At 38.7% G+C, this 26,580-nt stretch overlaps 1 protein-coding gene across 1 annotated transcript in view; it reads left to right on the top strand.

Annotated features, from left to right (window-relative positions):
- The first annotated feature begins 325 nt into the window (after positions 1-325).
- The window catches only part of USP54 (ubiquitin specific peptidase 54), a 52,435-nt gene continuing 26,180 nt past the window's right edge, over positions 326-26,580 (top strand). Inside the window, exons 1-9 of the mRNA XM_075717375.1 lie at positions 326-581; positions 3,353-3,445; positions 12,299-12,433; positions 15,145-15,258; positions 15,409-15,491; positions 17,849-17,954; positions 21,359-21,505; positions 22,860-23,009; positions 24,516-24,684. Of these exons, the coding sequence (XP_075573490.1) occupies positions 435-581; positions 3,353-3,445; positions 12,299-12,433; positions 15,145-15,258; positions 15,409-15,491; positions 17,849-17,954; positions 21,359-21,505; positions 22,860-23,009; positions 24,516-24,684 (1,144 nt within the window). The 5' untranslated portion in view covers positions 326-434. The remainder of the gene's footprint in view (positions 582-3,352; positions 3,446-12,298; positions 12,434-15,144; positions 15,259-15,408; positions 15,492-17,848; positions 17,955-21,358; positions 21,506-22,859; positions 23,010-24,515; positions 24,685-26,580) is intronic.

Raw genomic sequence — 26,580 nt, 5'->3', positions numbered from 1 at the left:
ATCTTCTCCAGGAGGATTATAAAAGGATTAGAGAAGCTGGGGTATTTGGGGTGCGGGAGGTAGCTGTTGTTTTTCTCCTCTCAATTCTGGGACCTCCTTAATTTGCCATTTGTTCCCTGAAGTTACTGCCTGTTTGGAAAAGGAAGAAGCAGCATAACAGATGAACTTGCATGGCCATGGATTCCTTCCCTTTGCAAACTTTGTATGTGGCTGCTTGTAAAAGAGGTTTTTGCATACATATAAATCAAATGAAGAATAACATCTTGGGCTGGATTTAAAAGCAGCAAACTGCTTGTGTCCTGATGAAAGAATAAATTCTGTTTAAACTATAATTTAAAGAAGATTGGATGTTGTTCCAGTTTGGAATTTTGGTGAAAGAGGAAGGGTCTGATCTGCCAGCCTAAGCCTGCGTATTCTACAGCTGAAAGTGGAAGATGTCTTGGAAAAGAAATTACTTTTCTGTGGGTCGGGGGAATGTACAGGGCATGTTTACTCCACGAAATACCACCTCAATAGCACCCAGTAAAGGTCTCAGCAATGAACCAGGACAGAACAGTTGCTTCCTGAATAGTGCGCTACAGGTAAGAGCACATAATGATAAATGTTTCTGTGTTTGTCCTCTGTCTATCGTGGTATTTTCTTAGGCTTGTCTGTGCAACAAATACAGCCAGGCTTGACTAAGTAATTGTTTGTGGGCCTAGACAGAATAAAGCTGTGTTTGGAAGTGCAGATTACCTGAGTTATAGAACAGCTTTTTTTAATTTTCAGGTTTTCCTGGTGAAATCAACAGCATTCACGTAGTTATCACTTCGTGTACTTGCATCTCTTGTTTGTGTAAACTTGTAATATGTCAACCAAAGATGAAAATATATGTAGAAAATTTGTTTTAAAATAGTAGAATATTGCATAGCTTGCAGTATGTCTATGCCTTAAAAGTAAATTTAACTTCTTTTGTTGAACCAGTCACGTTCAAGGGTTGATAATACCTATACAAAATCCTTTTTATGTAGTCCAGTTTTCTTTGTAACTGCTGATTTGTTGCTTAGTTTAGATGATTGAGTCTTTACCTTTTGATTTAGAAGAAAAAGCTTTTCCTGTGTCAAAACTTAGTGGAGTGGTATGGCTGCTATAGTGGTATCGTCACCGTTTAGATGTTTTGAATGTCTGACATTTGAGATTCAGTCCTTCTGGCTGCAGGGTTTAAAACCCTTCCTCCACATCAGTTTCCTTCCCTTCATATGACTTATCTGTGTAGCACAGATTCTGTCACCATGTTTTTGTGTTTTGTTTTTTGGTGGTTTTGTTTTTTTTTTTTCCGATGGGCACGATTAGGTTCTCAACTAACTTCAGGCTTCAAGATACCCCTGTGATGCAAGTAATACAAATAGAAACACCAGTGACCCTCAATAGGCTTAATATGCCATGAAATACAGGACTGGGTACAAAGGGAACTTATTATAAGAAAAGTGGGGTTTCCAGTGACGTGCCGTATTAATTGCTTCAGTTAAGTTGTAAGGTGTAATCATTGGCTGCCTCCTAATACTGAGTTACTGAACCTAGGTCAGAACTGAGTAGAGCCTAACATCAGCTGCATGCCATACATGAAGATGAAAGCCTACAACCTGGCCTTTAGTCTTCTATATAAACCGTTTTCTTCTAAAGCTCAAGAGAGATAGGATACTAAAAATATCTACAGTCAAAGCTGAATTAAAAAGAAAAAAAAACCACCACCAACAAAACCAAGATGGTAATAATTTAATGAAATATGTATTTCTGGGTTTTTAATCTTAATTTTTTTAACATTCAGTGTTAGTCTGAGAGGTTCTTGAATGTTTGTGGCTCCTTACTATTAAGTATTTCTATAAACATTCAAGAAACTCTGAAGGCCATTAATTACATTGAAAAACTGGACTCATTCCTAAATGTATTATTTTTTTGTCCTTTTGTGAAGTCTGCAGTAGTTCTTCAGGAATGTGGTGTGTAATCAGATGGTTCCAAGGCTATGTTGCCTCCCAGGCCCTTAAGTATAGGGAGAGTTTGAGTATAAACATAGCCATGACAATTCTGAAGTTTTGGGAGACTTTACAGATGAAATATTCAATAAATGTGTTTTTAAATATAATTTGAAGTAACATTTGTGTGCTATGGTTTAGTTAAATTGTTCCAGCTGGAAACACTTCTTGAAACCAGCACAACTTTTTTCAGAGGGCTAATTTTTTTTTCTAGCTGGTTGATCTGGGCAGATTAATCAGAAATAAGAAGTTTGGTCCCTCTGTGTATGCTAATGAAGCATTTAGCCAGTCGGATGCCAGCCTGGACCTTGCTGCTCTGTCCGGAACCTGGCAGGATGCGATTTTTAGGTCAGGGCTTCTTTCAGTGCAAGCTTCTGTCTCCTGAAAGGCTGGTGGCTCGGAGGCTTACAAGAAAGTCCACTTATCAATAGTTGAAGCTGAAATAGCCAGCTCTGGCCATCTTTTTATATATAAAGAGCTGACTGTGAAACACCTCAGAGATCAGTATTGTTGCTATTTTACAGATACAAATTTAGATAATTGCCCAAGATTGCACAGATTTAGTGGTAAAACTTAAAACTTGGTGCTGTCAGAGCAAACGTTACCTCTCACTGTTGCTAGCAGAACATATAAAAGCCCACTTGCTTTTGTACACTGTCACTGTACCTGGTCACATACCTGTTATTACCACCGTAATTGTCCTGAGAGAAAAGTGTAACTGCCCACACAGGATAGGGTTAGAAATCTGCCAGTAGTCATGGCATGTAAGTATACTTACTAATGATAATACTGGGCATAACGGCTTTTAGTAATTTATCATTTTGACTTGCAAGAACTTGTTAATGTATATGCTGCTGGTGCTCCATTTTTCCAACGTTTGGGCTTCCTGCTCGGAACAAGGAGGCTGCCTTAGGAGGTGGAAGGACAGGCGAGTTTCGGCCCCCGCGGTCGGTGGGTGTCCTTGGCAGCTCTGCCCAGCCTCACGGTGCGGCTGCACGGCGGCCAGCTGTGGCCAGCGCAGGGGAGCAGTCAGGGCAACTGCTGTTTAAGCTGGCACTGCCACACGGATAAAGCAGCAAGTGTTTTAATCTAAAAGCACACGGCAAGAAATTCAGAGGGATGTCCTACTGTAAATTAATGCATGTGACCGCTACAGCGGAGGAAGAACGATGAAAATGTCAGCTTGTAGTTAGATAAAAGGCATCCCGTTTTAAAAGTGGTGTTCACTGGCATTGGTGTACTTCTGGGATTATTTAGTGTGTGCAGTTTTAGTCAGACCTTTATGCAGTATTTTATTTTAAATATTCATAAAATTGGCTGTGTCCCTTTTTGTGTTTCAGGTTCTCTGGCACCTGGACATTTTTCGCCGCAGTTTCCGGCAAATCACAACGCACAAATGCATGGGTGATTCTTGCATCTTCTGTGCTCTTAAGGTAAAAGTTTCAAATAAATTAAAAACAAATTTCTAAAAAAAAAAACCAAACCAGAAATATTTCCAATACTTGATTAATATGTGTAATCAACCTTGCATCTGGAAATTTGAGAGCAAAGGTAAATCTGATAGATACTGGCCCAAGACACTCACAGTACTGTTTTTAAAATATGTTCAAGCCAATAAATTGTGGAAATTATTGTAGGTAAAGTTTCAGATACAAGAACTCTGTATCAATGGAGTGCAGATCATTGTGAGCCTTCATGTCGTTTGAAAGATTAGTTCAGCCAGTAAAACATGAGTTTGCTTTGTTTTTTCTCATTTATCATTTGGTTTATAAGTATTATACTGCATACAGTTAGTATGCTCTTCAGAGCTTACCTTTCCTTCAGAGGTACTCTAAATGTCAGCATGGAGAAGGCCATTTAGCTTTACGCCTTTCTGTTCAAAACTGTTCATTATGTAAGACTAAGAGGTATTTTCTACTGTAAATATTGATGTCTGCATTAAATGGCTCAGCTCTTTGTGGTCTCTGTTTTAAAAAAAAAAAATCAATTCTGTTTGTAGATACAGATACAATAACTGACTGTCATAGATGCTGCCTGGACAGTAAGATCTAGATGCTAGCTCTGATTCTGAGTACTGTTATGTACTTGAGTAAATTGTGCAATCCTACATCTCCATTTGTCTCCACCCATTAATTTTTAGCACTTCTGGTTTTTTGTGCCCTCCTTTCTAACTTTTGCTACTTCAAACCCACGGTTCCTTAGAACCTTGTGGGAGAAATGGACGTGATGCAAACACGATGAAAATACCAGCTTTAATCTTCCTGAGCAGTGATGTTTGTTCCTGAAATTGAGACTGAGGTATTTTCTTTGATCACAAACGGATTGTAAAGTCCAACTAAATACTTAAATTTATTGTGGGACGACTTCCTGTGTCATGAATTCTGTGTGCAGTAATGAAAAGGACAGACAGCATATGTTATAAGTATGTCAAAATAGAGAGTGCAAGGTTTAAATTGAGATCATCTGAAGTTCACAGGCAATATTTGTAGGATAATAGCTGTCTTGCTACTGTTAAGTGACTTTACAGGTGTTCTCCTAGAGACGAGCTTGAAATGAATTATCTAGTGAGTTTTTGGACTGTTGTTGAGGGGTTTTCCCTTGCAAAAGAACGAAGAGGAGGCTATTAAGGCGTGAGAGAAGATAAGTAATTTCCTTCTGAAGGGAAATTTGTCTCAATACATATATCTGTTGAAATGATGAGACAGGATATTTACAGCAGTATCATCAGAAGAGGATATAACAGTGGGTTAGGAGCAAGATAGCACATCTGAAGTCAGAAATAGAGCTATCCAGACAAAGAAAAGATAGAGTATTAAATATATCCCCTTCCTTATAGGGAAGTGGTAAGACTGAGGCATGATCTGGTTTGAGGTCATTAAGTTCAGTGGGATAAATCATTTGAAGCTAATTCTTGGATCATGCCCTCGAGTATTGCCAAGTGAGTGCTGGCGTTCTTTGTTAGCTGAGGTGAGGACAGAAAGAAAAGGATTTAGGAAATTATTGCGAATGTAAGCTTTTGCTGTTCTGGGGTTTAACCTAACAGCAAGATATGGCAAGGAAATACCAGGAGATCAGACAAGTTCTGCCATTTGAATGAAAGTAGACTGGACTCTGTGGCAGAGTTGAGAGGTTTTATAGATAATAGTTGAAGTTCTTTTCTGAATGAGAGTACTGCAAAAGAGGGAAAAACAAAAATGATGTTATAGGAAAAAGGAGAGGATAAACCTTTGTGGAACCGGTATTGAAAGATAAACTCTGGACAAAGATGCACCTGCTTTAGCAGTACCAGTATAAGAGGGAAAAGCACTATAGTAAGACCGGAAGATGACAGGAGCTCTGGAATATATGTATTAAAAGCAGACATTGGGTTGAGGAGTGTTTAGTTTTGTAATGAAATTCTTGCTTTTGATGTCTTGCTGAAGTGTGCAGTATGCTATTATAAACTTGGAAGTGACAGGTAGAGTGGCAGAATTCACAAATTGCATGCCTGCAGCCATATGCTTATTTTTTAAATTGAGCAGCCTTTGAAAAAGTTGCTGCGCTCTCTTCTTGTTCCCAGATATCTGCAAGCATTTTTTGCTTGTTTGTTTCCTATCTGAAGTTCTTACCAATGCCATGCTTAGCCAGAAGGTGTTACAACCCTTAGTTTCCAACAAAGCTATAACGTTGCACCAAATCCTCAAAGTACTTCTGCACATTTTAGAAAACTTGCATCTGGCTGTGTGCAGAATTCCTATAGCTCACGACACTCAATATACAATGAAAAACTATGAAGAAATGCGTAAACAGGTAAAGAATTATCTGGACAAGTATTTCTGAATATGAGCAGTAACCACTACTTGACAAAGTAAATAAATGAATTCCAGCTGGCTTTAATCCAAACCAAAATGTTAATGTTTTCTCAATCTAGAGTCTGTTCTTCATGGGAAATTTCTGTGTGTTCTACCCAAGCCTATTCAAGAACCTTCAGAAAGTTTACAGGTCTATTGTAAAACTATACAAGAGAAGAAATATGTAGGAATTTGTTAGAAGTTACAGAACTGTTTTATTCCTGGCTCCCTTAAGTTCATAAAGCAATTTTATGTTTTTCTTTGGGTGATGCTGTGACAAGTTTCCACTTATAACTTGTGTAAAATGTTGATGTGTGTACATAAATATTTCAAAATTTCCCCCCATTTTTATGTTGTTATGAAGTCAAATACTATTATATAGGTGAGTAATAAAGGGTGTCACTTAAGTCTAAGTGAAATTGGGGATGCAAACCTCCCCTCATCTCTCAAAAAAAATCCCCAAATGCCAGAAACAGGCTGTCTTGCTTGCATGCAACTGAAAAGGTAGGGGTACTAAATGGTAAAGGTATGCAAAAGGGATAGCCCCAAACCGTGGAGATTCTCACATCCATCTTTGTAAACTCCTTAAGCATGCAGTAGATGAGGAGAAAAGGCTGTTTAAGGTATTTACTTGTTCTCTGCTGCCCTCTGGATCAGTGTTCTCAAACTGCCCTTTTTTTCCTGCTGTAAAAGTCTGGCTGTCTGGCACGTGCGATGTGTAAACTTGTATAAGACAAATGGGACAATGTGCTTAATATGCACCTAACACTGCAAGCATCACCAAGAGCGTGTTTCATGTCTCAGTGCAGCAGGATCATCCCTTCCCTTCTGTGCTCATCTCTTCCCCTGCCCCAGCCCTCCCATGCTCTGGAAGCCTTTAACTGTTGTCCTGCCAGGGTAATGTCAGCTTAGCCTCCAGGTCTTTGACATCCTCTTTCTCTTGAATCTCGCCTTAGGCTTTGCTAAGATGGGGGAGAAGATATGGCTGCATCCAGTGGGAACCCAAGAATTTGGAGCTCTATACCATGCGAAAATCTCCCATTAGGGTCTGGGGAGAGGTAATTAGCCTTGCATGCTGTCAGGTGGATCTGCCCGAAATACTGTCCAGACCAGGCGAGGAGGCAGGACATGTTTACTCTTCTCCAAAGCATGTTGGCATGTTCAGATTCCAGCCTGGCCTGGGAAAGGGGCAGCACTTGGGGGGAAGAGTCTACATCGTGTCCCCGCCTCCACTCCAGGTTCCTTTGGAGGATACCTCCTGTGTTGTGCAGAGAGGGTTCACACTCTTCCCCTGCTTTGAACCGTTGCTCTAAAGGCGACAGTCTCTTCCCATTGATTTTAGAGGAAGATAGTCTTCAATAAGCTAAATTTAGCCTTTGAATAACACCAAAGAAGTTGTATTTTTTCCACGCTTTCTTGGCTTGCTGCAACTGTTTCTAGGGATTCTGATGTCATGCGCATTATTTACTGTAAATGCTCAGCTAGCTCTATAAATACTAGTTGTAATTTTAAATTACTTTTATTTATAAAATGAGGGATCACAGGACAGTGATGTCATACCTGATATGAAATCACTTTTATTTTTGTACTGCATTGAAGACATCCATTGCACAAATTCCTCAAGGGATTTTAAAACTTGCTGTGCTACCTGGCTGTGTTTACATGGCTACAAAATGAACCCTGAAATCATTCCAGACATAGGTTCATCGGTGATTTTGAAGGAACCTTGCATCAACAGGTACAAAAAGACAAGGCAGAGATGCAGACTCTGCTGGAATCCCAAACACTGTTGCTTAAGATACGGCATTATTTAAGTGTGTTTTCCAGTACATAAGCTGTCCTTACCACTCTGCGGTTTGCATGCTGTAACACTGGAACAGCTTTTTGATTTATTATTAATGTTGAAGTCTACTGTGTTCTGTTTTATTTTCCTTTTTCTGGAGCATGACTTTGCTTTGGTGTTTGTTTATCACAGCTGGAAGAGGGCAGGAAGGGGGAAATCCGTCCACTGTACTGAGCATGCCACAGAGAGTTTGTTCTCCTTCCAGGGATTGTACTGGGAGCTCCGTAGTGCCAGGATACAGGACAGAGTGTTTTTTGTAGTTTGCAAAGAAGAATGCTCTATTGATTGATAAATTCCAGTAGGGCTGGTCTTTTCTGTAATTTTGTCATGTGCAACAAAAGCAGGAAGAATGTGAATTTTCTGTGTAGAAATGATGTTGTTTTCTAAGGTGAACACTGAGAACAATAGAGTATTAGAGTGCTTTAAAGAAGTGGAATGACTATAGTTCATGGTTCTGATTAGCCACCTGATTGAAATGGAGGGATTTGTTATGAAAAGTTCACTGTATGGTTGAGACAGTAATAGGTTGCTTGCAAAGATTTCATCCTCTTGTTCTGTGCTTTTTTCCAAATTAGGATAGTATTTCAGGGTAAGACAGTAGTAGAAATATATAAAATAATTACTTTTATTGTTTAAACTTTGGGGGTTCCCCCCCCCGCTGTTGGCACTGCCTGACAAAAAAACTAGCAGCAAGTACAGTTTCCTGAATTAATAAACTGGTAATTGAAGCTTCCAAATAATGGCTGCCTTTTTTGATCTTGATCAAGCAGTTAATAAACTGTCACCTAGTTGATGTAGACACTCTGTGATTTGGGTTTCTTTTACTGACACCCTCTTAAACAAAACTCATGGAAAGTATATTTTTGTTTGATTTTGGTAGTAGCCAAGGATGCCTGACTTTATGGTCCATATTGGGGACCTTATGTTAATGTTCAGGGCACAGTGCAAATAAAAATGGAAGAGAGACTGTAAAATAAAAGAATAATGGAAATCTAGGTTGATTGCTATCAGACTTGGAGGTTTGGAAAGAGATCCAAAGACACAAAACCAAATAGAGCTAGAATTATTTGCACCCTTGAAGGCGAATATAACATGAGGAAATGCGGGGAAGAAATGTGAGCTAGTGGAAATACTGTGGGTAGAGGCTGATGTGGTTGGATGGGAGAAAAGTGATTTTAGCAACAGAACTTTTATTGATAGCAGGTTGTTGTAGTGAGTAAGAGGCTGCATCAGGAGAAGAGTGTGATGTTCTGGATGAGAGATTAGGTACTATAGACAAGAAAAAAAAGACCAATGAAGGGAATGGAGTAAGAAGGGCATGCTATTGAAATGGAGAGAAAGTTTTTTGTTTTTTTTTTTTTTCAAAAAAAAAAAAGGAAAAAAAAGAAAAACATACTGTCACAATTCTGTGACAGCAAGAATAATACTGATACGTTGAGCAGTGAGAGAAGGATGAGGATTGCCCATGTTAATATTTGTAGCTTTTGCTAAAAGGCAGAAACTGTTCATGTAGGGAATCCTAAAGCGTTTAGGGAGAACGTTTTGTTCTTTGAAAGAAATAACCACACCGCTAGCGCTGCAGCAATATCCCCATCCAGAAGGAACTTCTGCACAATGCTGGAAGAGAATAATTAGTTCTCAGAAAGCTGCCAAGGACAGAACTCAACTTTACAGTGTATGGACACTGATCTGATTCAGTAGCTGCTTCCTGTTGTCTTCAGCCATCAATTTATTCTTATGCCAGCCTGCTTCTACATGCTTGATTAGAAAGTCATATGTGCATGTATATCAAGTCTGGGGTTTGTTTCATCAGTATGGTTAGATACACACTGCAGATGTCAGTTTACCCCAAATAAATTGAATAGTTCTTTCCTACGGAGAAAATGGATTCCAAACACTGTTAGAAATAATTTGGAGCAGATCTTGGGGGATTCACATGTATTTCAGTCTTCCAAATCTTTAAAACTTAAAAGAACTCTAAAATATCAATCCCATGAATTACCTCAAAGAACAATTACTATATTTATTCTCTAAACAAATTAAGAACAACTCAGTTTATGATCAGGCATGTGAGCTTTAGCATTCTGAAATAGAAAGCCAGGTTTTAACTTGGAATCATAGAATAACTTGAATAGTTGTATGATAAAGGTTCCTTGTCTCAAACCTCAGGTTGTTTTCCTCTGAAGCTTTAGAAAGTTTACGTTGATTCTCCACACTTCACAAACTGGAGGAAATTATTTTGGAAGACCACTGACTCTGCAAGCCATTGTTCTGGCGTATGTCAGAAGCCCAGACCTGTAGTGGAAAGGACATGAAGCTTCTAGTTAGAAAACTAGGAAAAAGCCTTCTGAATGGTAATAAGCCAAGTCAGGCCCTACAATAGATTGCCTGGGATGGTTAAGGAATTTCCACATTTGGATGCCTCTGAGAGCAAGCTGGTGAAAGATCAACTATGTAACTGTAGTTGATCTTGACTTAGTACTTGGGGAAGGACTAGATGCAACTAGATGGACTTTGGCAATTTGTTCCTCTTAAAGAACGCTTCCTAATTCTGCTGTCTCTGCTACCCTTTCCAGACCTTTGAAGATCTGTAGGGAAGGGGATATGGAAGGAGATGGACTGCTTCTTTATATAGACCTCAGGAATGCAGTGTAACCAGAAGGCATACTTCCTATCTGAAAAATCCCTTGCTCATGCTGTTCTTTGTCTTGGCTTGTAGACTTACCAACATGCCAGTAGGTTGTCAGTGTAGAAATCAAAGTACTGCTGCTAATACAGTATTAGTAATTGCTCAGATCTTATGTTAAGCTAATTTTTTTTGTTGTTCTGCATCCTTGGTTTTAGTTACTGAAAACTGGTAAAATAGGAGAGACTTCTCTTGTTCATGAAGCTTTTAGCGGGATCTTTTCATATTGTTGCTGCTGTTAGGGATACGCTCATTTGTGTTGGAATGTGGCCATTGAGAGAGATCATCAGCGTGGTGAATGCACTAATGGGGTTTTCACTATCTTCAAATTCAGGTGAAGAAGTTTTTGAAAGAGAAAAAAGTTTGAATGTTTGATATATAAAGTTCTTCCTAAGTTCCAGAAGCACTTGGAGGAAAGGTGTCATGAAAACTCCTGGGTCAGAATCAGCAGTGCTTTCCTGGTCTGTGCCCAGCTGGCTTTCCTGTATATGGAACAAATGTGTTAGTGATTAACAGTATCACTCAAGGGCAAGACCTGAAATTAAGGAGAGAGATCTGACTGAGATAACTTAAAGTGATGAAACTGCAGTAAATGCCACACCTGTCCATCTAAGGCTGAGAGACAAGAAAGACCTGTTCTGAAGGTGCGCAAAGAACCTATCTTGAAAAATAAGGAAAAGGAGAATCAACCCCACCTCCCCCCCAAAAACCCCCCACCCCAAAACCCCTGACCAAAACCTAATGAAAACCACCACCCCCCACCACACCACCCCCCCCCCCCCCGTGTTCAAAGTAAATTTGACACCATTCGAGGTGCTTTTGGGACTTCCTGCAAGCATTATGTTCCAACATGCCCTAAAACGCATGATGCAGTGACATCATAAGACTTGTGTGCTGTGTCATTACAAATTCTAGGAAGCATTCTTCTATATAATATTGGGAACTTTTACTTCCTGATTTTACATATTAGAGTTCTTCACAGAATTCTTTGTTACTGGATTATTTTTGTTCTGTGGTTGTGGTAACAGATTTCAGTTTTCTGCTATTTATATTTAATGAAAGTTTTTTAGTTTTAATTGTGAAGGCTGTAATTATTTTGTGATGAAAAAAAATTTAACTATTCAGAAGATCTTTTGGATATCTCGCACACGCATGTGCACACACATATACACACACACAAAATGAAAGTGGGTTTTTAATCAGTTGGGAATATGTACTAAACTTTCATGCATATAACCCACACTTTAGACAATAATGCGTCTTTATAGAAGTGCTCATCCTTGGAAATGATTACCCAGATGACCTGTGAGTTACCGTTATGAAAATGCAGGTTTATGGCAACAAGTGAACAGCTGGCCATACATGGGAACTGCTGTTCATGTTGTGCCTTTTCCCTCCTGCATGCTGACCCCAAAATCATCTGATTCTTACCCACTTCTTGGGCTTATTGGAAGGTAAATTCGTTAGAGTGCAAGCAGCAGGTTGCGGCTGTTTAAGTGCTAAGATATTTGGAAAGAGTTGCTTGAAAGAGGAAAGAAGGCAGCATGTGTAAGAAGAAAGCTGCCGAGGTGGGAGTGAAAAAGTGAACTGGAGAGGGAGAAATAGGATAAAAAGTGAGGAAGTTTTGGTGTCCGTTGTATTTGCTTCAGGAATCAAATCTGGAGGGGGATCCAAGGGGGATTGACACCAAGGGAAATTTACCCCTAAGCTCCCCACCCTGCCTTGGATATGTGAAAGGAAGGAATGTAAAGGTGCATATGATTTCCAAGGAAGAACTTTCAGGATTTTCTCTTGTAGTCCTTGTACAATACAAATATTTGTGTGTTGCTTAATCAGAGTGGGTTAAAGGTTTGCTGTTTGTTTTCAGATAACTTGAGTCATGTTTTGAAAATACAGTAACTTAACTATCTTTTTGTTTTCTTACTAGAGTATCTTCAATCAGTTTCAATGTAGCAGTGAGAAGGTACTGCCTTCTGATGCTCTGCGCACCGCTCTTGCAAAGACATTTCAGGATGAGCAACGCTTCCAGCTGGGCATCATGGATGATGCTGCTGAATGTTTTGTGAGTATAACTGATACAACTGAAAGATGGTTTGACAGGCATAGACATCAACCCCCACTATGCAATTTTTTCTTTTCCTCTCCCTTCTTCCCCTCCCCAAATTCCAACAGACCTTGCACGTGTGACCTGGAAAAGTCCACAGAGAGATCCCCAAGCTTGAAGTGGGGATACAGTATTTGGTTTGAGAGTCATTGCTAGTGATGTTGAAATGGAAACATCAATGTTAACCATTTTTACAGTTGCTTTTGCATACGTACTGCTTGCAGTCTCAAGTGTGTTTTGGAGATGAATTGTAAAAAAAAAAAAAAAAATTGCACTGCAAGAATTATCCAGGATTCTAGTTTTAAGGATCACCTCAAAAGGGTGAAAGACATTTCATTGGCCAGTTACTCTGAAATTGTGTTTTCACAAACTCTAGCTAAGGGAAAGTAAAAAATAAATAAATAAACCAAACACAACCCAACACAGTTGTTTACATTTGCAAGTTGAGGTAAGCAACAGTAAAATGGATCCTCTCCAATATATCTGTTGCTATATTTGTAAACTATCTGACAAATTTTTTTTTTAGGTTGTTTATCTCACCAGTGTGGTGGGGAGATGGCTTTTACACAAATCTTGCATCCTTAGGTTTACCCACCTGCATTCTTTTTATACTCAAACTCTTTTTTGGCATCCATTATGTTAAGATCTTATTCTTACCCACATTTCCTCCTCTTCCTTCTCCAGTCTCCTAAATTTCTTTAACTTAATTAGGAGGTCTTGCTGACCTTTAGGCTGCTTCCCTTTTTGGAATGATAGTGTCCATAGGGTGGCCCCAGTGTGTTTGTATCCTACTTGGTTGCTAACAAAGATGATAATTCTTAACCAAAGTACAAACACACTGGGTTTACTACTGCAAGGTAAAACTTTTTCCAGGGAAAATACCTATCAGAGTGGAGTCCTTTCTATATGTTAAATCTTTCATTTCCTATACCTACCTAATTTGATACTACGCTGTAATAGATCATAGAAATGGGATAAATGCATATCGCTATTGTAGTTCTTCTCTAAGTGGACTGTTAATGGCATATGATAACCCAAAATATCGTGTTTGTAGAATATTAATACAGCAAAATAGTATAGTTTAATGAGCTTGCATAAAATGGAAGTAGATTGTACCAATAAAGCCTCAAAGTGAAATAAATTACATCAGCCTACACAGGAGCCCCTGTGAGCATAGTTACATCAAATCATTGCATGCAGTCCAGCACTTGAACAGAGTTCTGCATGTAGTAGAACATGGGCACTTTTGATTTAGTTTCTTCCTGGAGAAAGCTAATCTAAATAGCCCATCTAATACAGCTGTGGGAGTCCCCACAAGCAGGTTTGTTAGGTTAACTGTACTGGCACAAGGACAGTTAAAATGGGTACAAGTTCTCTTTTGAGGTTAAGCTTTAAGGCAGAGATAATTCCATAGCTTTTCACTTAGTTAACCTTTCCAGCCCTAAAGGCAGAGATTTAGTTTAAATAGCAGAAGAGCTTAGATTCTGAAGTTCAAGGGAAATTGTACGAGGTCAGAGCTATTTTGCCTAATAATTAATCTTGACCTGCTTGTTGCAGGCCTATAAACCATCCAGGCATCTCATAGTGATAATGAAAAGTGTGCTCCTGGAAGAGGTGACAGCAGACTTCTGGCACCCCCAGATTAACATTGACAACAGTGGGAGGAGAGAAGGTCTTAGGACAAGAGCTCCTGGGAACTTGAAAACAGATGGAGTTATCTGAAGTAACATCTAGAAAATGTTCAGTGCTTTTGTTTCATGCAGAATTTAGTTTGCCTCTTCCCAGGGAACTGGGATTGTTTAGCCTAGAGAAGAGGAGGCTGAGGGGAGACCTTACCGCTCTCTACAACTACCTGAAAGGAGGCTGTAGTGAGGTGGGCGTTGGTCTCTTCTCCCAAGTAGTTAGTGATAGGACGAGAGGAAATGGGCTCAAGCTGCGCCAGGGGAGGTTTAGGTTGGAAATTAGGAGAAATTTCTTCACGGAAAGGGTAGTCAAGCATTGGAACAGGCTGCGCAGAGAGGTGGTGGAGTCACCATCCCTGGAAGTGTTCAAAAAATGGGTAGATGTGGCACTTGGGGACATGGTTTAGTCTAGTTTACCTTAATTGGTTTAGTGTGGACTTGGTAGTGTAGGTTAATGGTTGGACTGGATGATCTTAAAGGTCTTTTCCAACCTAAACGATTCTATGATTTATTAGTTCTCCCCCTTTTTGATAGAATGTAGATTATTTGCCCTATTTCAGAGCCCTTGTGGAATACAGAAATTGATTCAGGTTACTTTGTGTTGATGAGGAGAAGTTAGTGGCAACCCAGTGATTTTTAGAACTGCAGAGCTGCTCTGCCTGTTACATTTGGTCAAATCCATTGATGCTTGAGAATTGGAAAGAATAATCAGTGACAGAATCTTCAGCTGTGCTAGTAAATAAAATAAATAGTTACCTGATGTAGCATTTCAACTCAAAAGTGGTAGCCCATTTCTTTGATATAACAGAAATGCCAATGTCTTTGTTTTCTAAGCAACTTCCAAAAATTTGCAGGAGCTTTGTGTCTCCAGAAATAACGCTTATAACATTATTGCATCTGACATGTTTTTGTAATTTATATTTTAACTTTTGTCTACATTTGAAATGATCTAATGCTTTTTTTGCTTTTTCTTCTCTCTTTGTCTAGGAAAACCTGTTAATGCGAATTCACTTCCACATTGCAGATGAGACAAAGGAAGATATTTGCACTGCACCACATTGTGTTTCCCATCAGAAGTTTGCGATGACCTTGTTTGAACAGGTGAGGTAATGATACATGCTTTATACAAATTGCCAGTTCTCAAGTTTCAAATTTTCCTTCCTAAGACATGCATTGCCATGGTAGAAAAGATACAAGCAGAAGTGTTGCTGTGGAAATACCTGTTTAATGTTATGTTTTCTTTCTTTTCAGTGTGTTTGTACCAGCTGTGGTGCCACCTCTGACCCGTTACCTTTCATCCAGATGGTACATTATATTTCCACAACCTCACTCTGGTGAGTTGAGATTTTTACAGGGAAGAGAACTTGGGTTTTTTATATTGCTATTGCAGTTTGATCTTTACCTTCACAAGATTAAATATCTAGAATATGGTTTGTTCAAAGTTGGTGGAGCTTTGATAACTATGATAAAGAACATGAGAATTTAGTGGAGCAGAAGATACCAATTTAGGCATGAGTCAGTGTGTCTACTTGTTTATGATTCTGAATCTGACAACTGTAGTGGCATGGACTAATGCACATTTTGAAAGACCTTAATATGTGAGCAGGTAAGTTAAGAAGCAAGATAAGAAAAATAAAAAATAATTTATGCTGGAAAGGACTTTTGGACATCTATTTCATCCTCCTGTTCAAAGAAGGGCTAACTTCAAAGCTACATTAGGCTGCTTGGGGTTTTGTGCAGCTGAGTTTTGAAAATGTTCAAGGACAGAAATTCCATGACTTCTCTGCGCTGCCTGTTCCAGTGCTTAACCATTCAGTGTGAATTTTTTTTTCCTTATATTCAGTCAGAATTTCCCTTTCTGCGTGTTTTGCCTCTTGTCCTTCCTCTGTTCACCTCTGCAAAGAGTCCGGCTTATGTTCAGCTTGTCTACCAGCTTTCTGCGATGTTGCTCCTCAGCCATTCAGTGCCCAGCCAGTACTGTTGCACTGAATGTGATCTGTCTGAGGTGCAGGACTTTGTATTTTCCTTTACTGAATTTCATGAGGTTCCTGTCAGCTTGTTCCTCCGACCTGTCAAGATCCTTCTGGATGGCACCGCTCCCTTTCTGTATATTGACTGCTCCATCCAGTTTGGTGTCATCTGTAAACTTGATGTGGGTGTATTCTGATCCATCATTCAGGTTGTTAATAAAAATGTTAAATAGCATCAGCCCCAGTATTAACCCCTGAGGAACACAACTGACTGCTGGTTATGTTTTGATCCTCTGAGCCTGAAGGTCCAACTAGGTTTTTGTCCACATTGTATTCTACCTGTGCAGTCCACACCTCCCAGTCTGGCCACAAGAACTCTGTAGATGACTTGGAAACCTTGCTAGAGACCAAATGACGGAACCCATCACTTTATGATAGGAGATAATCGAGTAGGTCAGGCATAGTTTGCCCTTGGTAAAACCATGCTGGCTGCTCTGACCCACCTTCTTGTCCTTCATATGCCTGGAGATGATTTCCAAGGGGATTTGGTCTGTCATCACCCCAGGTACTGGACTGAGACTGACCAGCCTGTCGTTCCTCAGATCCTCTTTCTTGGATGGATATATGGCTCTTGTTTTTTCTAGTTGTTGGGGAACTCCCCTGGTCACCATGACCTTTCATTAAAGGAGATGGTGCACAGAGCAATAGCTCTAGTTCTATAGTAGTTTGTTTGAATGAAAGCTAGAGAAGTCTCTTTCAGTAGGTGGCTGCTCAGTTAAAAGCTGCTTAACAGACTCCTGCCTCCATCAGACTTATTCACTTCTGCCTTGAAATTTTGATTGGGATGAAAACTTCTTTTTTTCTTGTCCTGCACATGAGACATACTGTTACAGAGCCCCAAAAAATTGTCTTGAAAAATGTTGGTTGCTCTTCTTGTGCAGATCTCTGTTAAAAGCTACCACTTTACCAGTGTATCAGGAGTATTGTAAAGCATTCCCCCTTCTGGCTTCTACCTGCTGTTCCATCAAGCTGTAGTTTTTCTTTAGGTTACCAGCAGACACTGTGTATCAGAATATTATTTATTAGAAAAACAGGAAAAGAATGATGTAAACGGTATTCAATATTTTAGATTAAATATCTCAATAAATCTTAAGTCACGCATTATTTTAAAAACACCAATAAATACTGATATGTTTGTTTACCTCTTAAACCATTTTAAGCTTGAACATGCTTTGAGCACTAGTATTCTTGTGTACTTACTGTAATCTTTCTTTCAGCTTGGACAGTGAAATCAATTGGGTACCGTGCTATTTTTTGTCTATAGTTTTATTATTATTAAGGATGTACTTTACTGTGCTACTTTACTAGGGTTGTGGTTACTGAAGGGAACCATTTTGAAGCAAATACTTCCTTTTGAAATCAAGTATTTATCAAAATGCTAAAGCTTGCTTTTAAGATGTAAATTTTAAGCCAAACTAGGAACTGTTTCTATTTTTAAGTTTTCCTTGTTTTCTTTATGCAGTGTTATCCTGGAAGGTGTAGTAATTCACACTTAATTATGTGATTTTTCTGTACTACAATATTAAATATGAAAAGTGTTGTGTATTTTAAGGTTCTTAACTTTTCATAAGATTTAAGTGAAACATATACTTACTTAATGTGGGTTTGGGTTTTTATTTTATTACTAAACTTTTGTTTTCCATGCTTTCTCTATACTGAAGCAATCAAGCTATTTGTATGCTGGAGAGACGAGAGAAACCAACTCCAGATATGTTTGGAGAGCTACTCCAGAACGCCAGCACTATGGGAGACCTGCGAAACTGTCCAGTTAGTATCCTTAATTTTCCTTTTGCGGTGGGGGGGGGTGGGGACGACAACGCACAGACAGAAGAGGTTTGGTAGATTACAGTGATGTGCACCTCTAACTGATGAGCATTTTCAAGGTTTAGGTCATCATAATGATAAAAAGGATAGGTCAGAGAGTCTTCTTTGGGTTTGAATTCAGTACCTCTCAGTTATTGAATGAAGAAAGGGAAAAACTACTGATGTTGAGTCTTTCTTTGACTAGGCACAAGTACTGAGAACAGGAATAGACATAGTGTTTGGATGGAAACTTAAAAATGAGTGTTTCAGAGTTAGAAACCACAAAAAAAAGGTGATGAGGGGGAATAAACTGGAAATGCTTACATTGCTGCCGGGGAATGGCTACACAATCCATTCCTGTTCAAGCCTGTGTTGCTGCTAGAAGTACCTATCATATGTTTCCTGTTCAACTTCACTGAGAGTTGGTGAGGCCTCCAGCACTAGCATTACCTGAAGCTGCAATCATGCTGCTCTCATCCTATGGTGAGAGTTCTGGGATCTTACCTAAAGAAATGGAAATGACAAAGAATTTGGGGGCTCTGTGTTTTATAGGAGATTTCTGTATGTTGACAGTGGTTTTGATTAGCTAGGCTTTTTAGAACAGTGTTCCCACAGTTCATCCATTTTCTCCGGTGATTATTTCTGTTGAGGGTAGAGTGCTTGATCTGTAATAATAGCATGAGAAAAGAAGTACTTATTTCTTGTAAAATCTTTTCAGCAGTACCATGCTATGGCACAGGTAGTAGAACTTTTGTACCAGTCACTGTAATTACGTGTATAAGATCGGTTGTTTTCCCTAGATAAGCTTCCATTCAACTTCATTACTACCTTTCAGTTGGATAAGTTGAACTGTTGACCAAACTGCTGTACCTGCAGCGTACAACCAAAATCTTGGTCAGAGGGAAAGAGAAAGGACTGCTGTTTCCCGCTGCCAGAGAATATCCCAACAGCGAAGGGCTTGTAGGCTACACAGTGTATGTGCAAGAGCTATGCCAAAGGCAGGAATCATCACAGAAAATTTGGGGGAGTATTGGTTTGTTTTTCCGAGTGAGGTTTGCTGTTCAGAGTGTGGGAGATACTGACCGGAAAGTGTAGGCTATAGTTATTCTGAGTGATGACTGGCATTTAACTGCTTAAAAACAATTAACTGCATATGTCCAGTTGATAGTTACAGGCTGCTATTCTTATAAATGTTCCGTTCTGCTATGCAGTAAAAGTCCGACAAAATTCGGCTGAATTAAGTCTGTGTATCAGTTGGGTTAAGAAAAATAAAAATTTTTCAAGTAAATATGAAATGATTTTTTTTTTTTTTTTCTTTTAAATCATACGGGCTTGATTTCTAAAGCAAGAGTGTGATATCTTGTTCTACCTTCTAATTTGAGTATGTCCATATCCAGGGCTTTATATAAGTATACAAGGAAGAGTTATCATCAAACTTTTTTACATATTGATTAATAGGTAGGGCAGGAAACAGCTGCATAATTGCTGCTTCATGTAATGCTACTGTTAGATGCCTCACCAGTCCTCAGTGAAGCAGTACAGGCTCTAACAGGAATGGCTTGTGTGCCTGTTCCCTGGGGGCAGTGTATTTCCATTTTACCCTGCCACCCCTTTCTGTAGCTTATAACTCTGAAACATTCACTTTTAGTCTTCATCAAAACATTATTTTCTTTTTTTGGAATATTGGCAAGTAGTGGCTCACTTATCTGAGTAAAAAAAAATAAAGATACTGTATTGTTCTTCAAAAGATTCATGTAAGTCTAGCTACTTAATAGCCAAAGCATAGGAAATTTAATAGAAGGACATTCTTTGTCAGGGTGAACTGCTATTTAACTGTGAAAGAACTGGTGGATAAAATTGCTTAGCAGTGTTTGCTGCCCCTTTCTTTTTCTATTTGGGAAATTTTTCTGTTGAGGCTTAGCTAAGGGTGGCCTAGAAGTCATGCGAGGGAAGCTTTTTATCAGGATGCCATATTCCTCCTGTCTTGCAGAAAATGCTGATATTAGCTAGCTGAAGTAAAGACGACAATTTGAGAGTAAGATAAGTTTGTTGTGAGGCAGTCTACAGGAATGCTTGTACTTGGAATGACCCTTGCAAAATATGTGTGAATATAGTAATCTTAATATTAAAACCTCATATCTACATTTAAACATCACAGTCCTCTACCTGTAATCTGTCTCGTTGCCTTGTTGTTAAGCTTGTTTCTTTCTCTTTTTAATTTTTCATTTTTGTTTCTCATTGATAATTGGGACTGGTTAATTTTCTAGATGGCTGCGGGGAAGAAATGCTTTGTGATCTCTTCCCTGGTTGTAGTGTCAGGAATGGTTATATCCAATTGTGAAATGTGTCTCTGTAGAAAACTATTCTCTATTCTCAGTATGAAAATGTTGGTTTTTTGGTTTTTGGGTTTTTTTTCCCCCTTGGTATCTTGCAGAGGTGCCTTTGTGACCTGCCACAGCGGGAAAGTGGGTGTTGCAAAGGGACTTTGTTGTAGCTGTTGTCCCCCCTCCCCCGCAAAAAGATAATGCATTGTTTGCTAAAATTACAGTGGTAGTCTCTTAATTCAGATGGTGAACTTTTCTCATGGTGCTTTAAAGATGCCCGCAATTCCAACAGGTGATGGATTGGAAGGACCACTGAGAAATGTCTTAACTTCACAAGCAAGCTTATCTCTGAGAAATAGTCTGGCTAGAGAATGAGGGGAGACTGGCCAGTAGATAAGCACTGGTAGTTATTTTAAAAAAAAAAAAAAAAAAAAAAAATGGGAGGGGGAAGGGAAACAGGAAATAAGAAATGAACAGCTGCTGTGGGTTAGTAAAGCACCTCTTATTCTCCTGATCTTCCAGCTGCTGTTCTCATGTTTATATGAATACTGAGCTAACTATCCTGTCTAAGGTGAGACGCTTGAGATACCTGGTAGAACAACCACCCAATTTTAACAGCAAAGCAACACCTTGAAGGCTTTTCTGACACTGTCATATAAACGATCAGTCTCTGTAAATACAATTTTTAACTAGATTCTGATCAAAAGAAAGCGAGCTTTCCCTCCAATCCCTAAGAATATTTTTGGGATCTTTCATGTATGCTTGTTTATCTTTTTTTAAATAAGCCTACTCATGCGCTATACCTTTTAATCATTATCAGTAGCATGAGGAAGAATCAGCAGTGTATCAAGAATCGGCGTCTTGATAACGCTTCTCATCTGTGACATATGGAGCTCAGATCTTGACACTGAGCATATTATATCTACTGTGTTTCACTTCCACTTTGGAAGCTGTACTTTTGAAACTTGTACTTGTTAGTGCCTTGCCCTAACATTATAATAACGGAAGGATTATATTAATGTTTTGTTTTATTTAAATCCTCAGAGTAACTGTGGGGAAAAAATCCGGATTCGTCGTGTGCTGATGAACTCTCCACAGATCATCACCATTGGCTTGGTTTGGGACTCGGACCACTCTGATCTGGCTGAGGATGTGATTCACAGCCTGGGCACTTGCCTTAAACTCGGAGATGTGAGTTTTTTGTATTTTGACGCTACATACAAGTACAGTCTTTCTCATGGTAGTCTATAATTGCAGATTGAGAAAAATAAAAAGTCAGCATCTTTAGCTTTTCAGTGTCCATAAATAGAGGAGTAGAGGGCAGACTAGTGTAATTGCATATTCTCGAATTTCTGAAATGACTGAAAATTAAAAATTACTCCAGAAAACAGAGCTTGTCTGACTCAAAAAATATTTTTAAGTGCAAGGAAATCTTGCATTTCATTTCTATGAAAATACATACGTACTCTTTCATTTTGAAGAACAGAAGCTTATTTTTATTTCTTTTGAAAACAAAATGTAGTTTGGGGTTGTTTGGGGTTTTTTTTAACTTCTTTAAATCCTGTTTTCTTTGAAGTGTGTGGTTGTAACACTTAAGAGTTATTTATAACTGAACAGTCTCTGAGAGATGGTGGCTGGCACTGTGATTGAAAGATAGATTAAATTAAGTAGTGTTTGGGATCTGGAGGTTTGTCCCCTAGAGGATTCACTTATTCTACATTAGCTGATGCTTTAGAGCTGAATTATTGGTATACCAAATTGTAGCTGTGTCTTCTTGTAGCATTGAGATATTACATTAAAATAATACAAAAATATATATATATAAATATACACACATATATAAAAAAATGCATTGGCCAGTGCATAGTGTACCAAAATTAGTGCAAGTTAATGGAAATGTCATTATGAAACAGTGTGGTCCTGGCATAATAAAGCAGTAATGCACTAAAAAATTAGTCCTGTGTGTTTTTAAATAAAACATGGTCAATTAAATAGTCAGAAAACAACTTTTGTATGTGCTGAGTTCTTTTGACCTACTAATGCCTTCAGTTCGTCTTTTATGTGGTGTTGTCACAAATTTGTCTTTGCTTAAGTCAAAATAAATGCCAGCTGTTCACTGTCAGAACTGCTTTGTTTCTGTGAAGCAGAGGAATGAATGTTTTAAACAGTATTTGATATAATCAGCAAGCATGATACAGAGAATACAAATTTTCAGAATAGAATCACACTTCAAATTCTGAAAAGATATTATATCGTTGTTGTAAATGTCTTCCTTGAAGTACAGCCACAATCTCCAAGACTGACTCAATTCTTGAGCATCTGGTGAGTTGGTAGGAGTCTGTTCCTGGTTGATGTCACTGGGTTTGCTTAAACATTGGTTAATTACTTTTATTTATTTTATTTATTGCTTTGTTTTCTCTGTCTCTTGGGGTAAAAACCTGACACCTCTCTATAGTACTTTGAGATCTTCGAACACAAAGCAGTATGTAAAATTCTGGGCATTTTATTAATTTCTCTTTTCATTTTCCTACCTCCTTTCTTGAAGCTCTTCTTCAGAGTAACTGATGATAGAGCAAAACACTCGGAGTTGTATTTGGTGGGAATGATCTGTTACTATGGAAAACACTATTCTACCTTCTTCTTCCAAACTAAAATCCGCAAGTGGATGTACTTTGATGATGCTCATGTCAAAGAGGTGAGAAAATAATGTTTAGAAAAATAATCTGTTAGAAATTTGTTAGCTACTTCTGTGTAAATCCATACTGTTTTCTACAGATTTTGAGAAATTTTGGCTATTTTTCCACTCAAGATCCATAACTCTGTCACTCCTTTTTCTGAGCAAAGTAAAGCGCACTCAAAAAAGTATACCAGAAATCTCGGAAGCCCTATTCTTAGTTCTGTTCTGTTGGCTGCTAATCTTGCTTTTATGCTGTTGTTTGAAAACCTACAGTTTGCTTGTGCGCACAGCTAACATACATCTCTTTCACTTGCTGTCAAGTGGTAAAGCTATTTAGTGCCTGCTTTTTGGGGTCTTTGTTGAAGTATCTAGATGCCAGTCTTTCCCAGTGGCTGCTGCCAACAACAGATTTTCTGCTTCTTCTGTTAGTGCTTCCCTCCCCCCCCCCCCCCCCCCCCGCCACCCTTTTCACCAAGCATGAGGTCCTTGACATTGAAGATACCAGTGCTGGGATCTTGCCACACAGTTATTACATGCTATTAGTTTGTTTGGCATTATTTCACACCACTCGCCTTTTATTCCTTCTAGTCATGGAAGCACAGAGATGAGAGAGGAAAGTTTTCTCCTGTGTTAATGCCAAACACAGTCTCAAAGGAAAAACTAATCCTTGCATTTGTTCACAGTCACATTTCTCTGCAGCAAAACTTTACCAAGGATAGGTACTGCAGTGCTTTGGTAGAGTACTCGTGTATGGAGCAAATTTGTTGCAATAGATGTTCAGTGTATTAGATGAAACCTGTATTAGTAAATGGGGAAGATTTTTGAGATTAATTTAATTATATGAATTATTGCCTGACTGATCAAAATTTTTGCAGAGGTTCTGTAACAGCAGAAATATTCACACACCAAAGTGGTTAGCTTTGACTTGAATTTGCTGTCATACTGTTGATGTCTTTTATTGTTTGTTTTGTTTATGCTGATGGATGGATTAACAAATTTTGTTAACATTTCTTTTTTTTTACTGATGCAACATTAGAGCGTTTCAGAGGATGAAAAGTTTTTTTATGGAAAAAAAAATCTGAAAGGGAAGGATTATTTTTGTAGTCGTATTTTTAGCAGGAATTGTAATTTGTTTAGCCATAAGATGGTGAATACCTTGATTTTAGGTGGGTTGGTTCCAGGGTGTTGCAAAGGTGTGGTTTTGACCAGCTGGTGTCACAAGTGATACTGTTTTTTCTCAAATAAGGTGAATCTCAAAGAGGACTGGAAATGCCGATTTTAAGAGTCAGTTTCCTTTCAGTTACATTTTAGAATTCATATCTCTTTTTGATGTGTTTTCCAACATGTGACCAAGAATCAGAGTTTTCTTGGTGAGTCCAGTTCAATGCTGGGTACAGAAGGAGTTAAAGAAAGTCAGTGGAAGATCAAACTCTGAAAGAAGTGCAAGGGAAAAAAAGAGAGCTTATTATAGAAAGCGATGACAGAAAACCTTTCTTGTGCATTTTTTTGTTGTTGTTAATTCAGATTGGTCCAAAATGGAAAGATGTTGTGACAAAGTGCATTAAAGGTCATTATCAGCCTTTGCTGCTGCTGTATGCAGATCCCAGAGGAACTCCAGTGTCAACACAGGACTTGCCCCCTCAAGTGGATTTACAGCAATATAGCAGGACTTGCTATGATAGTGAAGACTCGGGTAAGCAGTCTGGACTATATGCCTTACACTTTTATACTGTGATGCTGCATGTGAAAAGTTTTTCTTCTGTTTTGGGTGCGGTTTTGTTAGCAGGGGTCCTTGTTGCCTGTCAAGCTGATCTAGAATTTTGCAGAGGAATTCCAGTGTTTCATCTTTGAACCTCTCTCTCAGTCCAAATCTGATGATTGTTTGGGTAGTAATCTTTTCCAAAAAGGTTTGGAGAAAGAAACTGGCAGGATGGGGAGCGGGAAGTGAAGCAGCTGTTGTGGCATGGACATAGAGAGGGGTAATAACTGGTGACTTCAGTGACTGAGTTCATAAATCCATCAGCAGTTTTAACAGGAAGGGAACAAGAGCAGGGATGAACGAACACATAAAAATTAAAGGAAGCTGCAGAATTAAACTTGGGAGGGAAGTCAGGGAAAAGAAACATTAAGGAAACATAAATGAGTCCTTTGCTAGGATAGTGAAGGGATGTGCAGGGAAGGGGAAGAAAATTTTCATTAAAAATAAAGAATGAGAGAGAATCAGTGCAGCTTATCTTCAGCCTTTGGCTTGTCTTTTACTCAGATAAAGCAGTCCAAGAGATATGAACTGGTTTGTGGGAAACTAAAGGGGAAGGCATTGGCAAAGGCTTATGCCCATAGATCATGTTTACTTCTTCATTTTTCATAGTCTGTTTTGCATCCAGAAAGTTCTACAGCTACAGATTTGTAGCATTTAACATCTCAGAGGTCTTCTACACGTTTCTACTTCCTGAATTCTTTGTGTTAATGGTAGTCTGTTGAATTAGAAAGGTATGTCCAAATAGGTGCTTCAGAAGTTAGAAATTGGTCTGCTCAAGATATCGGTAGTGGTCTGAACGGGCTGTTGGTTTACTGAAGTTCTGGACACTTTCAGACATTTAGTTGCACCGTTGGGGGATGAGACCTCATTTAAAAAGGAATAGTTACATTCTGAGAAAGATAAGCAGTTGCAATCCAGATAGGGTGAAAATAAAAATCAGATCTAAGTTTATATTGTAATGGCTTTGCAAAAGAAGATTGTTTCTATTTTTGGACATTTGCAGAGAATATCCTCAATTAGAGACGTTTATAAGTTGCCACGAATAGCAAGGCAAGACTAAACCCGGAAATGCAACCTTTCTTCCAGGATTTTAGCCTATTTATACAACTGTAATTCCAAGAATATGGTTTTCCTGGCCAATAGCTAACTTTATGCTTCCTGGTCAATGAAACTGTAGAGAACATCTGCTCTCTCCTTATTTATGTGTTGACAATCTACCAGTAATGAAATAAATCTCCAACTCCTCTCAAAATAAATGCAAATAAAAACACTGGTAAGATGACCTTCACTTCTCACTTGACAAGATGCCTTGCAATTTATAAACCTGTCTTCCTGTTCTGAAAAAAAGGGGAAGTCTGGAGGAGGGAGAGGAGGGCCCTCAGTGCTATGTATCAGTTGTGAGCACTTCTCCAAGCCGCAGGTCAATATATGCTGTAAATTTCCCTTGCTGTTCTGCTGGTTGTTCTCCGGGCAATACACAGATAACCTTTCTGCTCATTGTCTCTGCAGTATCTAATATTATTTTGTTTTCAAATGACTTCAGGAAGCTGAATACAAAAATATATATATAAAAAGGTGTTTCCTTTCAGATAAAATTCAGAAGGCTGTAGTGAGTAACCTGCTCTTTCATTTCAAAAATACTTGGTGAGTCCTCAAGGCTTATTCCTGTAGTCTGCTGTGTTCAACATTGATACCAAGCTCTTGAGAGAATTTGTGAGATACTGCAGGTTGATGTGCCAGGAGAAATTATACCCTACACATTTTCCTGTCAAATAGAAGTGAATTATTTTCTAGCCTTGTTGATATCCAGAGTTTTCTACCCTAATATAC

This window comes from Pelecanus crispus, chromosome 10 (assembly GCF_030463565.1).
Source record: "Pelecanus crispus isolate bPelCri1 chromosome 10, bPelCri1.pri, whole genome shotgun sequence".
In the NCBI taxonomy this organism is placed as follows: Eukaryota; Metazoa; Chordata; class Aves; order Pelecaniformes; family Pelecanidae; genus Pelecanus; species Pelecanus crispus.
This window is presented reverse-complemented; position numbering and strand designations above follow the sequence as displayed.